General features: G+C 36.2%; 1 protein-coding gene across 1 annotated transcript in view; it reads left to right on the top strand.

Annotated features, from left to right (window-relative positions):
* The window catches only part of PTPRD (protein tyrosine phosphatase receptor type D), a 424904-nt gene that overhangs the window by 95178 nt on the left and 313402 nt on the right, over positions 1 to 16324 (top strand). Inside the window, exon 2 of the mRNA XM_088019124.1 lies at positions 15325 to 15470. Within this exon, the coding sequence (XP_087875250.1) occupies positions 15325 to 15470 (146 nt within the window). The remainder of the gene's footprint in view (positions 1 to 15324; positions 15471 to 16324) is intronic.

Raw genomic sequence — 16324 nt, 5'->3', positions numbered from 1 at the left:
ATATCTGGAAGGACATAGACTCATACATAAAATATCCATATGACCAAAGTAATTGTGCCTTTTTAAAAAAGGTTTTGAATGCCTACAATATGTTAGGTATTGCACAGAATGAAGCTATGACATAAGCCTTAGAAACTTAGAGTATTGTGATCTCTAGCAAAATATTGGTCTAAATGTGAATAATGCTGGGCATTTTTCAAATGTATTTTTAAAATCATCATTTCACTGTAAAATGACATTGTTGTATAGGCTAGTCAATTTTTTTCAATTTTGCATTTTATTTTTTCCATTGCTTATTCGTTATATATGTACCTGTTAACAAATGGTAATATACCCTAAAATAAAACATTGAGTACCAAGGAAATATTTTTAAATAATGAAATTTTTAAACATTTCATTATTGGAAGGATTTTAAAATCATAATATTATTCATTTTGAAGATAATATTAATTATGGACTTTCTTTAGGAAATGCTATCCTATTTATTATAAACCTATATTTTTATAATTAATATTTCTTGTGTTATAAAAACTCAGCAGTTTATTTTTACAATATTCTCTTTTAGACAGATCATTTTTGTAACATATCAAAACAGTATATGTAAAGAGATGCTCTTTTGTCTAATAACAAAGTTTTCTTATGATACTGATTCTAAATTTCTCCAGTAAAGACATTTGAACATCATTTTGTGATCTGTTTTACTACTTCCTCAAGATGTGCGCATGTGCGTGCATATATACCCTTTCCATGTTGGAGCTACCTGGGAATATTTTAGTTACTTTTATTTTCCAAAGTACCTTGCTAATTTACCAGTTTGAAAGTGATATATGAAAACTTGCAGTCCCTTTATTCCTGGAAGATGGATCTATCCTAGAAGAAATAACCCAGGCTTTTGCCAGTTGTGGTAACACCTCACTTGGGTTGGGAGGCAGGAGTTACAAACAGTACTTCCTATTGGCTCAAAGCACTTACAGTGATATCAGTAGATCTTCTCATTGTGGCATTGGCTTGCTACTGGTGTCTAAAGGGAAGCCAGCACAGCATGCTATTCTAGTTCCTCTGAAGCAATAACAAAACATAATTTATGTAATTGATATATTGTAAATTTCTTAGAAGGGAAGTAATAGCATCCATATTCTAGAGTTTGGGAACATAAAATTGGGGGAAAATCAGGGGGGAAATGCCAAAGATGGTATTGTTTTATCGTCCAGTTTTTCTTTCTTCACAACTTCAATTATATCTGCGCTCATGTTCCTTTTCAAATAAGCCAATTACCTTTCCTGTGTGATCCAATTTGCAGGTACATGATAAGCAGCAGGTTAGAATGAAGAATAAATGATTACTTTTAATGATGATCAGCACATCTGATGTGATAAATTATGATTAATGAGTAAATTAGCAGTGAATGATGTAAATGAATCTGCTTTGAAAACTAATTCTATAAAAATATGCTGAAGGGTTGGTGTAGTTTCTTTTTTTGTCAAATACAGTGTCTGTGTTAAATAGCCTTGTGAGTATATTGCCATTTAGAGGGAATATGAAGAAAGCCAATAAATATTGTGTCATTTGCCTACATCTTTACTGAATGAGCCTGGGAGATTGCATGACTTTTCATCTGTTTCAGCATAAAGGCCTTTATCACTTTATTGAACGAAAACGGATGCGCGGTCTGTGTATTTTGAATGCATAAGTAGGTAGTAAGCAAACCCGGGGGCTTAAAGTGGAAAATGTTGAGTAAATATCTAAATGGTGCTGCTGATAACATGTTTTCATTAAGAATGCATGAGTCTGGCATAGGGAATGGTAAGAATGGCTTTACAGATTGTATCTAAGAGATTCAAGACCACTGGCAGCCTTTCTGAAATTTATGTCACTAAACCAGTGGTTACTGTGAGCGTCTTACACCAGAACAGATGGCCAGTCTTACTAAGCATGTCAATAGTTCAGAGAAGTTTTACAGCCCAGACACAGTGAATGTAGGGAATTGTTTGTTTTGGTCATAATATCCCATGGCTATATGTTAAAAAAAAAAGTTACAGTGGTGAGGCCATACAACTTTTACTGCTGTCAGACAAGTGTTTATGACTAGGTATTAATATATCTTGACATAAGGCGAACTAGAAATTTATTTAACTGCTGTAAACGGACGAGTTCATATGTAATCTCAACTCTACAAGATTTTTTTTATTTTTTAAATTTTATTTTATTAGGTTATGTTAATCACACATCGCTACAAGATTTTTTAAAAAGACAATTGCAAAGACGTAAATGAACTTCAGTGTTTTTAAATTAAAAATTATTTTCTATTGCGTTTAGATACTATTCTCAATAATAATGTTTTGTAGATATTTTTTCTTCATCCTTTTCCTCTTTCTTCATTGGTCTATAAATGTTCACCCCTGAGCATTTATTTACCTTACACTCTGTTGTGCTAAGGAGAAATGGAATTGAGAAGTATTTTAGATGATTCTTTTTTGAAGGGGTAGATTTTCCAGCTTTCTCCTCAAAACCAGTCACTCTCTGAACTCTACCTTTTATCTCTCCTATTTAGCTCAAAGGGATAAAAATTTGGCCAATGATAAAGTGATAATTTTCAGCTTTATCAGTAGTCTAGGTAATTGGATACTCTGATATATATTTTTCCTGTGAATATATGAGTTATTTTAAAATGTATAAAAAGTCTTAAAAACATACAATTTTTGATCCAATAGGTTTGCATATAAGAATGCATCATATGTAATGAAATTTTACATGTAGAAATGAATCACATATAGGGATTACATATATGTGCAAGGATGTAATTATAAGAATAATCATTGAAGCATTTTTTATAATACTGAAAATGTAGGAACAATCTAAATGTTTAATAGTAAATTAAAATATCTATTTGCTTTGTAATATAAAATGATATTCAATTTAAATATTTATTGACAAAAGAATATACAAAATATATTTTAAGTAAAATGTGGGCTATAAAATAATAGTATAATATAAACTCTTTTATGTAAAAATTATTAAATATTAAATGGGCATAGAGCAATTTTAAAACATATTCATCAAGGTGATAACCATTAGGAGGTTTTAAAATTTCTTTTAATTTATGTTTTCTAATTTATGTATAATGAGTATATTATTATGTATAATAGATAAGGTCATCTTACTTAAAAATGAAAAGCACAATAAGAGTCAGAGAGGAGGATAACAATGTGATAACAATGAGGTGGAGTGAATTCATAAAAGAGCTTGAGGTCCATTGAGTTGTTATACTTCATCTGAAGTCAGTCCTAAGGCAGGCACATGAATGTGTGATTTGGTTATGCTACATTTTGACAACTTAGGACCTGGTTGGTTCCATCAGTCTCCCACCGTGTCACATCAGTGTTTTACAGTGTCAATGTGTATTACATAAAGTTTGCACTCTGCAGCTAATTGATTCTATAAGCAAACATAATTCAAATAGAGGCACAGTAATCATTTTTACAATATTATTATCCATACAAAATACTCAAAAATGTATAGCCAAGGATTGGGGGGTATAGAACCTTGGAGAGCTTTTTATCAAGTCTGTGTATGCAGTGAACACCTACTATGTGCCAGGAAAGAATAGGAGCTATGGGACTTCAGAGATGACCAGGTCACAAATGCTTCTCTCAAGGTTCAATTAATGTGAAGGGAGAGAAATACATGAGCATAAAATAGCTATAATAAAATATAGACTGTTCTAACTCATAAAAGAGATACAAAAAGAGATAAGAGATACAATAAGAGATAAAATAAGAACAGATTTCATCCACATGGGAGGCTCAAAGAAAGCTTCAAGATATTTCTTGGGATTGAAAATGGAAAATTTCTATAAATTCAGAAATGGGACAGAAAACATTTTGTGCAAGGGAATAGCATATACTAGGACACTGAGGCAGGGAATTCTAGGTTCTTGATGAGCAAAGGTAAAACATATTTGGGAAAAATAGGTTGGCAGCAGCTTTGAAAGATCTTAAGAGCCAAACAAAATTTCTGGGTTTATTTGACGGTAGCAAGCTATTAAAACTCATTTATTTTTATGTTTCTTTTGAGTGGAAAAGAGATTTAATCATAGATGCGTTTTTACAAACGTCAAAGAATACGGTGGGAAGGGCAAAGAAGGGTCATCGATAATGTGTAATTTTGATTGTAGCAATAAATATCTGAAGTGAGGGTGACCAGATGGGAAAGTTTAGATACTATGGTATCGTTAAGTGATTCTCAAACTTGGCTGGACATTGGAGTCCTCTGGAAATTAATTACCCATCCCTACCCACTGATCTTCTATTTGAATTGGTCTGAAATGGAGTCTAAGCACGATAGTTTTGTGTTTTTTGTTTGTTTGTTTGTTTTTATTTTTTTAAGGCCCCCAAGTGATTCTAATGTCCATCTTACAGGAGAATCATAGTCGTTGTTATTGGATATGAAAAAAGAGGAGTGAGATGTTGTAGAAGCAGAATCTATAGGACTTAGTAATTGAATGGTAGTGGGGTGGAGGAGGAGAAGACAAAGAGCTCAGGGCTGCAAGGCTGGGTGTTTGGAAGGATGGAAGTGCTCCAAAGAGAAATGGAAACAGTAAGAGAAGGAGGATTGGGAAGGCGGAGGGCATGATGTGTTTCCACGATAATAATTTTGGAATGCTGCAAGGCAATCTTTCAAGCAGTTAGAAATGAGGACTTGACATTGAGGGAAAGTTCAAGTTAATGTTTCCATTAAGTCACATTTCTTCCTATCCTCCTTCCCTTTTTCCTTCTCCTCCTTTACCCTCTCCTTTCTGTCAGTGTATGTATCCATCCTTTGTCAACTTGAATATTGAGAGTTATACAGAGGCACAGACATCAGTCTGCCCAATAGAGGACTGCTTTAGAGTCATTTTCAAAGAATTGAAGGTTAAGGCTGAATACAGTTAATGGTGTAGATATACCTACAATATGTCATTGAAATGCTTTGGAAAGAAAAAGGGGAAATTGATGTCAAGAACATCAGTGGGGTATTTGTCTTTATCCACCATGAACAAACTTAATGTATATACTGAATAATACAGAAGTATTCTACCATACTAACCTTGGAACTTACATGATCTGTTTATGAATTTTGTGTCATTGATTTTTGTCTGTTGACTAGGCATCATAGTTCATTTATCCCTGATATAAATTGGCTCCTGGAAATTAGAAGAGTAATTTCAATAAGCCTTCTGAGTGACCTTTTTCACTTAACAAGTGGAAAATAATTGCTGTAATACAGCACAAAGTATTTGCCAAACCCTTGAGAAAACAGTCAGTATATATTCAACTAAAATATATGACCTCACTGATATGAGGAATTCTTAATCTCAGGAAACAAACTGAGGGTTGTTGGAGTGGTGGGGGGTGGGAGGGATGGGGTACTGGGTGATAGACATTGGGGAGGGTATGTGCTATGGTGAGCGCTGTGAATTGTGTAAGACTGTTGAATCACAGACCTGTACCTCTGAAACAAATAATGCATTATATGTTAAAAAAAAAGAAGATAGCAGGAGGGGAAGAATGAAGGGGGTAAATCTGAGGGGGAGACGAACCATGAAAGACTATGGACTCTGAAAAACAAACTGAGAGTTCTAAAGGGGAGGGGTGTGGGGGGATGGGTTAGCCCGGTGATGGGTATTAAGGAGGGCACGTTCTGCATGGAGCACTGGGTGTTATATGCAAACAATGAATCATGGAACACTACATCAAAAACTAATGATGTAATGTATGGTGATTAACATAACATAATAATAATAAAAAAACAGATTTGAACATATACAATAAATTGAATTATACCATATTGTCTATGCATTATCATTGTAACTTCCCATTTTCTAGTTTGGCACAGTAAGAATATTGAGGCTTCGCAATTAGTTCCAAAGTCCATGACTCACTCATAACCTCAGGGAGCCTTCCTTCCTTTCTTTTTCCTTTTTTCCCCTCTTTCCTTCCAAATCTTTATAGTACTGTAAAGCTTTCTATAATTCTCTAAAATAGCAGTAATGCTGTTATCTTTCAGGACTATGGAAAACATTGCACAAGAGATATATAGAACATTAGTCCACTGCATGGTATTCACTAAAGATTTGTTATTTCTTTATCCCATTTTGAAGTATAATGCTTCTTAAGTCAAATTTTAAGGCTATAAGATTGAAAGACAGCATCATTGATGACTCAGAAAAAGTCTCTGACATTGAAGGTCTATGTTGGCCATGGATATCAGACATGACCCTGTTCAGATCCTGTGTGATAGGATAGATGTCCCCACCGGCCCCAGTTTATGTAGACCATCTGCCATAGAAACCAGTTCAGCCTGATGTGTGTGCCACACTTCTGCCTCCCTTACAGTCATGCATCAACTTTGGGACCTCCCTCTTTTCTTTTCATGTGCCCCTGGGGTTTTGCTGGTATCTCAGGCACTCTTTCCACTCTCCATTCCTGCCCAGTAGAGATCAAATGAATCATAACAGAATTCATCATCCACTAAACTCTAGCCACTCTTTGTGCTTGGGGCAGTGATAATGAGTGTGTTGTGGCAGGAAGGGACTGTAAAACCCCAATAGCTCGTATACCCTCAGACCTGGCCATCATCCTTAGAACCACCCCTGACTCCTGGTATGCTCTGCATTTCCTGAGCTTCCCTTCCTGGTACTTCCAGAGAAAGAAAAAATGGGATTGAGTTCAGTTGACAGTCTCATAAATTCTACAGACACCTTTTTGGGAGGAGGCAGATTCCTAAGGACAGAACTACCTACATATTCCTACTGAACATTCCCTCATCCTCTCCCTTAGTATCATTAAATAGCATCATTAACCTTCCCCTTTCAAGATTTTAAGTACATTATTATGACAAATACCCCTTTAAAATCAGAACTCTCTATTTAAGGAAATGTTAATCAGCTGAAAGAAACAAAGCCAATTAGTTACATGCTGTTAGTTTTGTTCCTCATTTGTCATATTTCCTTGATGTCTGCAGAAGCGGCTTATTCATTAGAATTAAATTAGACAAATGGCACTCTCATTTCTTCCTTTCCGTTTTGTAGTGTGTAGTCCTTTCTGTGAATCGGTTTTTAAGTGATTCTCAGTTGGCCAATCAAGTTACTGCAAATCTGAGTTGTCTTCTTAACCTTTAAGAATTTCTCATAAATTCCTTTCTTGCATGGATGTTACTAGTAGATTTCAATGGTTCTCCCCCATTAATGTCTAGCTCTATCTAATATAGTGTACTAAGGGGAGAATTTTGTCCTTGACAGAGCACTTTGTTAAGGATGGTCAAAGGCAGCTTGCTGGTCTTGGTAGGATCTGTCCCCTTAATTTAATAACAATAACTGTTCATTAGGCTTATCTCCTTGTTTTCAGAGAGCCTAACAACTTGAAACCTGATATGGTTTCAAAATATTACGATCATTAGATGCAAAGGTACTGTGCATTGGTTATATTTAAAGAAACAAACTAACCTCTTAGAAGCAAAAATCCATCTGCGGTTTGAGATGTGTAGGGAAGAATAATCTACCAGATTCCCAGAGCTAAGTGTCTGTATCCTGAGAATGCATAGTCTTTGAAAACAGCAATTGAGCATGGCAGGCATGTTCTAGAATATCAGTCATGCCTCTGTTCTGACTCATATGCATGTTTAGCTTTTCTGTTTTCCATTTAGAAAACAGACTTTCTGGGTCTAACACTAATTTGACCTCTGTAGTGCCCAGCATTAGTTTAATGAAAGGTCATACTCCTCACTTGTCAAAACCAGCTTGATTAGAAATGTATTTGCAAAGTGCAAGGCTGGCAGCTTTAGGTGGATAGCAATGGCGGTCAGCTGTAATAACAGAACGGTGCCTATCTAAGTACTGGTGCCTGTAAAGTTTTAATGTCTTTCCATCTTTAAGCTCTTGATATTTCTCTCTCTCTCTCTCTCTCTCTTTTTGTTAGACCAAGTGTAATATTTGGTGTATCTCCAAGTGTATCTCATGGGATAAACATGGGGATTTTGATTATTCAGACCTGAGGCTGTCATATTGTGTGTTTTTTTAGTAGCAGTCTTTGTTTTATGCTTTTATGTGGATTCTCTTCTCTTCCTATCTTCAGAGTCTGACCTAAATTTGGGTAATATCCATGACAAAAGAAGGCAGAAGATTCATTTCGTTTCTTTTAGTAAGCTGAGATATTAGAGAGGAGAAAGTGGTGCTATGTTTTATTATACGCCTCTGAGAATAAACACTTTTACTTGCCTCAAGCATTTGTTGGAGTTATTAAGTTTGGTTTTCTCTCTTTCTCATTTCTTTCCTTTGGCTGGCTGCCTTGCATTGACAGCATCAGTCTTAGAGCTTGACTAGCCAAGATGATTATTTTTGCAACAGTCATGCTCACTGAAGGCATTTTACTACATATCTAGAAACTAAACTTTGTATCATAGAATGATGGCATTTATCCTTTTGCAGTTTAGATTTTGTGAGCACATGTAGAAAAACTGACATCAGATCCCATGAGAAAGTCATGATTTTCTTGTCTGTGAAGACTAATGTCTTTCATATTAAAAAAATAAAAAGCTCTGTGTACATACACTTGATATACCTTTTTTTTAAGGTAGTGTGATCAATTTCATTTCTTGTTTACAAATAATACATTTAAGGACCATTTTCAGTACTTTTTTTTGAAGAATACTGAGTCACTATAGTTGTATTTAGTAGGATTTAAGAAAATAGTCCCAGATCTGAAGCAGATTCTAACTGGTTATTTTAATAAAATTTCCACAGTTCAATAGGTTAATTTCATTACTTGACCTCATCTCCAAAAATAAAATCTTTATAGCAGCATCCAGTGGTCATAATACTGCAGATTTGATTATTTGTGAATATTAGCATGAAGACTTCAGGTATGAACAGAAAAGGAAGGTAAGCGAGAAACACATCTGAACATTGGAATGGTAGTCACATCACCTCCCTGAGAATATGGGGGGATTTGCCTTCTGTGCTTTCCATTTAGAAGTCAGATTTCTATGTTTTTTTTTTAATTTTTTATTGTTATGTTAATCACCATATATTACATCATTAGTTTTTGATGTAGTGTTCCATGATTCATTGTTTCTTCATAACACCCAGTGCTCCATGCAGAATGTGCCCTCTTTAATACCCATCACCAGGCTAACCCATCCCCCACCCTCCTCCCCTCTAGAACCCTCAGTTTGTTTTTCAGAGTCCATCATCTCTCATGGTTCGTCTCCCCCTCTGACTTACTCCCCTTCATTCTTCCTCTCCTGCTATCTTCTTCTTTTTCTTTTTTCTTAAAATATGTTGCGTTATTTGTTTCAGAAGTACAGATCTGTGATTCAACAGTCTTGCACAATTCACAGCACTCACCGTAGCACATACCCTCCCCAATGTCTATCACCCTCCCACCCCCAACCACTCCAGTAACACTCAGTTTGTTTCCTGAGACTAAGAATTGCTCATATGAGTGAGGTCATATGATACATGTCTTTCTCTGATTGACTTATTTCACTCAGCATAACACCCTCCAGTTCCATCCACGTCATTGCAAATGGCAAGATCTCTTTCCTTTTGATGGCTGCATAATATTCCATTGTGTGTATATACCACATCTTCTTTATCCATTTGTCTGTCGATGGACATCTTGGCTCTTTCCACAGTTTGGCTATTGTGGACATTGCTGCTATAAACATTGGGGTGCACGTACCCCTTCGGGTCCCTACATTTGTATCTTTGTGGTAAATACCCAGTAGTGCAATTGCTGGATCGAATGGTAGCTCTAATTTCAACTGTGTGAGGAACCTCCATACTGTTTTCCAGAGTGGTTGCACCAGCTTGCATTCCCACCAACAGTGTAGGAGGGTTCCCCTTTCTTCACATCCCCGCCAACATCTGTCATTCCCTGACTTGTTAATTTTAGCCATTCTGAGGGGTGTGAGGTGGTATCTCATCGAGGTTTTGATTTGGATTTCCCTGATGCCGAGCAGTGTTGAGCACTTTTTCATGTACCTGTTGGCCATTTGGTTGTCTTCTTTGGAAAAATGTCTGTTCATGTCTTCTGCCCATTTCTTGATTGGATTATTTGTTCTTTGGGTGTTGAGTTTGATAAGTTCTTTATAGATTTTGGATACTAGCCCTTTATCTGATATGTCATTTTCAAATATTTTCTCCCATTCTGTCGGTTGTCTTTTGGTTTTGTGGACTGTTTCTTTTGCATGCAAAAGCTTTTTATCTTGATGAAATCCCAATAGTTCATTTTTGCCCTGGCTTCCCGTGCCTTTGGCGATGTATCTAGGAAGAAGTTGCTGCAGCTGAGGTCGAAAAAGTGGCTACCTGTGTTCTCCTTTAGGATTTTGATGGACTCCTGTCTCACGTTTAGGTCTTTCAACCATTTGGAGTCTATTTTTGTGTGTGGTGTAAGGAAATGGTCCAGTTTCATTCTTCTGCATGTGGCTGTCCAGTTTTCCCAACACCATTTGTTGAAGAGACTGTCTTTTTTCCATTGGACATTCTTTCCTGCTTTGTCAAAGATAAGTTGACCATAGAGTTGAGGGTCCATTTCTGGGCTCTCGATTCTGTTCCATTGATCGATGTGTCTGTTTTTGTGCCAGTACCGTACTGTCTTGATGATGACAGCTTTGTAATAGAGCTGGAAGTCCGGAATTGTGATGCCGCCAGCTTTGCTTTTCTTTTTCAATATTCCTCTGGCTATTCGGGGTCTATTCTGGTTCCATACAAATTTTAGGATTATTTGTTCCATTTCTTTGAAAAAAGTGGATGGTATTTTGATGGGGATTGCATTGAATGTGTAGATTGCTCTAGGTAGCATTGACATCTTCACAATGTTGGTTCTCCCAATCCATGAGCATGGAACGTTTTTCCATTTCTTTGTGTCTTCTTCAATTTCTTTCATGAGTATTTTATAGTTTTCTGAGTACACATCCTTTGCCTCTTTGATTAAATTTATTCCTAGGTATCTAATGGTTTTGGGTGCAATTGTGAATGGGATCAACTCCTTGATTTGTCTCTCTTCTGTCTTGTTGTTGGTGTATAGGAATGCCACTGATTTCTGTGCATTGATTTTATATCCTGCTACTTTACTGAATTCCTGTATGAGTTCTAGCAGTTTTGGGGTGGAGTCTTTTGGGTTTTCCACATAGAGTATCATATCATCTGCAAAGAGTGAGAGTTTGACTTCCTCTTTGCCAATTTGGATGCCTTTGATTTCTTTTTGTTGTCTGATTGCTGTGGCTAGGACTTCTAATACTATGTTGAATAGCAGTGGTGAGAGTGGACATCCCTGCCGCGTTCCTGACCTTAGGGGAAAAGCTCTCAGCCTTTCCCCATTGAGAATGATATTCGCTGTAGGTTTTTCATAGATGGCTTTTATGATATTGAGGTATGTACCCTCTAACCCTATACTCTGAAGAGTTTTGATCAAGAAAGGATGCTGTACTTTGTCAAATGCTTTTTCTGCATCTATTGAGAGGATCATATGATTCTTGTTCTTTCTTTTGTTAATGTATTGTATCACGTTGATTGATTTGTGGATGTTGAACCAGCCTTGCAGCCCAGGGATAAATCCCACTTGGTCGTGGTGAATAATCCTTTTAATGTACTGTTGGGTCCTATTGGCTAGTATTTTGGTGAGAATTTTTGCATCCATGTTCATCAAGGATATTGGTCTGTAATTCTCCTTTTTGATGGGGTCTTTGTCTGGTTTTGGGATCAAGGTAATGCTGGCCTCATAAAATGAGTTCGGAAGTTTTCCTTCCATTTCTATTTTTTGCAACAGTTTCAGGAGAATAGGTATTAATTCTTCTTTAAATGTCTGATAGAATTCCCCTGGGAAACCATCTGGCCCTGGGCTTTTGTTTCTTGGGAGATTTTTGATGACTGCTTCAATTTCCTTAGTGGTTATAGGTCTGTTCAGGTTTTCTATTTCTTCCTGGTTCAATTTTGGTAGTTGATACATCTCTAGGAATGCACCCATTTCTTCCAGGTTATCTAATTTGCTGGCAGAGAGTTGCTCATAATATGTTCTTATAATTGTTTTTATTTCTTTGGTGTTGTTTGTGATCTCTCCTCTTTCATTCATGATTTTGTTGGTTTGGGTCATTTCTCTTTTCTTTTTGATCAGTCTGGCCAGGGGTTTATCAATCTTGTTAATTCTTTCAAAGAACCAGCTCCTAGTTTTGTTGATCTGTTCTACTGTTCTTTTGGTTTCTAGTTCATTGATATCTGCTCTGATCTTTATTATTTCTCTTCTCCTGCTGGGTTTGGGCTTTATTTGCTGTTCTTTCTCCAGCTCCTTTAGGTGTAGGGTTAGGTTGTGTATTTGAGACCTTTCTTGTGTCTTGAGAAAGGCTTGTATTGCTATATACTTTCCTCTCAGGACTGCCTTTGCTGTATCCCAAAGATTTTGAACAGTTGTGTTTTCATTTTCATTTGTTTCCATGAATTTTTTTAATTCTTTAGAAGTCAGATTTCTATGTTTAATAGTAATTTGACTCCTTAGTGCCCCCACTTACCAAGATTTAAGGAAGCACTTGTTCTAGTAGTCATTGCCTATTTGTAGAGTGTCAGAATCTCCATATTTCCTCCTTTTTGTGTGTGTGTGTGATGAGAAATAGGATGCTATCCCTTAAAAAAACAAACAAAACAAAACCAGGTGCAAGAAGAATAGCATCCTATATTCTAGATTTACTTAATTTCTGGTTAGTACATAGTCATTTTATACCATAGCCTTTACCTCATTCACACATTCTTGCAAGAAATTTCAAAATGGAAGTTAAAGGAGAAAACATGTTAAAATTCATTTTCATTCAGGGTCAACAATTTTTAAACTATGTACTTTGAAGAGGAAGGTTCCAAAAATGACAGTATTGTACCATTTAACATAGCAATGCAATACATTTTATTTTTCCAGGGAAATTCCCTAAGAATTTTAATTGCATGATTATAGTTTTCATATTAGTTGCTGACAAGTGTGTGGTTATTATCAATTTATATTGTTTGCAATAGCAGAATGAAAAACATAAACACTTCTAATATCATTTTTGTTTGTTTGTTTCCAGAAAAGTGACATCAGTGTACAGTGTTTTTTATTCTTCTCACTGTTAGTCATTTCAAATCATTTTAAGTACTTCCAGCAGTTCTGGTAATCATCTAGTTTGTACTGCTACCAAGAGATGTTGTAGGATGTGATAGAGAGCAGGGCTGTGGGAGCCTGCTCTCTTTCCTAGTATTCCTGAACAAAGAGGGACCTGTATTCCCACTAGTTCTACTATCACTAAGTTGAATTTGCTGATGAGGTGGAGACTCATTTTCCAGCACTAACATTGCAAAAATGCCTCTCCCCACTCTTCTTTCTTTCTCTCATCGTGGAGATGATACACTAAGCTAGAAACCTTAAGACTGGAAGGGATCTCTGAAAAATAATTTATTTTACATTTCATATTTTTACAGTTAAGAAATAGGGAAGTTAGGGAGCACCTAGCTGGCTCAATCAGTTAAGGATCCAATTCTTGATTTCACCTCAGGTCATGGTCTCGGAGTTGTGAGATTGAGCTCCATGTCAGGCTTTGTACTCAGCATGGAGACTGCTTGAGATTCTCTCTCTTCTTCTCCCTCTACTTCTCCCCACCCTTGTGCTCTCTCTCGCAGGCATGCTTACTCTCTCAAATAAATAAATTAAATCTTAAAAAAAAAAACAGAAACAGGAAAGTGAGACATTTTTTCTCCAAGATGATACATATACATTATGGGAGAGCTGAGATGTGAGTCTGGCCTCCTTCACTCCAGGAAAACCAAGATCAGAGTCAGAACACACCATCAAGCCAGCAGGAGCATCACGTGGGAAACATGAAAACATGGCAGAGAAAATATGGTGATGAGCAAACAGTGATGAACTTTGTTATTTTCTTCTTTCTTAAAATCTAAGGATTATTTTCAAAATAAATGTTAGCTACAGTTGCTTAAAACCATTTTTCAATAGCATTTAACTGAAAAACAGTAGGAGAGGAAATTTGTAATAGAAATAAGAAAATGAAATGGAAAAGTAAGATGCTTTTGAATTAAAAAAATTTAATTGCAACATAACTGCAAAAACTCAAGGATGTGAGAAAAATGTAAAGAAGTAGGAAAAATAATGAATATACCTTCTCCCCCAAACCACCACTGGTATTTTGGCATGTTTTGTCTCATCTTTTTGGGGGGTGCATTTTTCTTTATTATCTGATACCCCTCATATCGAATTGTGTATGATGTTTTTGTGGCTTATCATTGAATCACAAGTATTTCTCATGTCATATTATAAAAACTTTATCAATATAACATTGACTGTTTGATGTTCTATCATCATGCCATAGTTCATTTCACTGTCAATTCCAATTTTATTTCATATTTAGGGTATACATAATCTTTGCTAAATAAATGGCATAATAGATATCTTTGTGCATAAATACCCATCTTCATTTTATTTAATTCTCATATAATAGATTTCTAGATCTGGAAATGCAAGATGGATAATAAGTAGGTTTTGAAGAGAAAGGATGAATGTTAGGAACATTTTAAGGAAGTAGAGAACATTTAAAAACCCTCTAACTTCTAGCCTTTCATCTTTAGGAATCTTAAAGTTTACATCTTTTTTTTTTAACAGGAATTCCTTCCCCCCCCATGACTTTGGAGTCTTCTTGACTCATCTTTTATGCAAATTATGAAGTTAAGTTTCAAGTAAGGCAGAGCACAATATTTAGGTTAAGGAGTCACTTTACCATTTTTCCGTATTTCTGTTTCTTGCCAAACCTTCTAATTCAGGGCTATATTTCTTGTCTCTTTAAAATTTCCTAGAATTTCTCTTAAATGTCACTAATTTTAATGGCTCAGCAGTGGCAGAGCTGCTTTCTGGCAGTGCCCTGATAATGGCATCAAAGCAAAGAGCTAAAATTTTACTCACTTTGATTGATGAGCTCATTTTGTTACAGAGGACAAATTGGATCTTTTTTTATACTGGTAATAAAAATTAATGTGTGATGTTGCTTTTCGGATGTTATTAGATCTCTGCCTTAATACAGATTTCAGCAATAAAAGCACTAGCAGGTATCTTGACCAGGAAGTTACCTCCCTCCCCTTTAAACTACTCTTAAAAGTAAAAGGTGCTTTTCTAATTTTGTAATCCTGGTGTGTGCATATATATATGTATGTATTGGCCTCAATGAGGTTGAGGGCTGTGGGGAAAGTGGTGGCAGTGGGGTAATACGCTGTATTTCAATTTTCCATCTAATTGTGATGTTTATCTCTGTTTATTTCAGCACCTCCAAGGTTTACAAGAACTCCCGTTGACCAGACAGGGGTCTCTGGCGGAGTTGCCTCTTTCATTTGCCAAGCTACAGGAGACCCAAGACCTAAAATTGTCTGGAACAAAAAAGGAAAGAAAGTCAGCAATCAGAGATTTGAGGTATTAGGTCCATTGTTCTGTTTCTCTGGGGGAAAAATGTATCTGCTCTATCTTTGGTTTGTATATTGCTTGTTTTACTGTGATATGAAGTGTGCTAATCACTGAGATATGGCCTTCTTTTTGTTGCTTGTGTTGGAAAACTTAGTTCTAAATGGCTTTTTGAAAAGGAATTTGTGGGTTCAGGTGACTAACTTTTGTATTTAATTGTATCAGCCTCAGTGTTCTTGGCGTCCATCTGTTAGCATCATCCTCAAACTGTTTCCCCTTAAGATTGCGGGAGTCTCACATCCTCCCACAACCAAGGCTAGAAGATGAGTGAAAGCTTCCTATGCTCCCAGCGCTTACTGAGTTACTTGCTTGTCCCTGACCTAGTGTATATGGACAACTGATTGGTACAGGCCAATTAATTTAAGTTAATCAGAATCTACCTCTGTTGCTGGGAATGAAGTAGGTTCCATCCAACCCTATGGCCTGGAGTGCGGAAGCAATGTTTTCCTATAGGAGATTCAGGTGCCTATTACAAGGAAGAAGGGGAATGGGTACCGGGCAGCAAATGAAGCTGTCCATTGCACCTCACAGCTGTGTTTTACAAGTACCATGAAATAAATGAGAAATTAGCTCCAGTTGTTGGGCTAAGCACTACTCTGGAAGAATATACCCAACCAGGTTGATATTGCAGTTAAACCTTTGAACAAATTACTCCAGAAAGCTCAGTGACTTGAAGATGATAAAGCATAATTCAGATATTATTTTGAATATTTTAAGGAGACTAATGGCTCAGAAATTTGCTCATTTTGGAGGTGAAAAATAAGTAATAAGATATGCAGAGAAAAATCGGAAGAAGCACACAATAA

Source organism: Eumetopias jubatus, unplaced genomic scaffold, assembly GCF_037043125.1.
Source record: "Eumetopias jubatus isolate StellerSeaLion01/CBP00866 unplaced genomic scaffold, mEumJub1_p1.0 scaffold_15, whole genome shotgun sequence".
NCBI lineage: Eukaryota > Metazoa > Chordata > Mammalia > Carnivora > Otariidae > Eumetopias > Eumetopias jubatus.
This window is presented reverse-complemented; position numbering and strand designations above follow the sequence as displayed.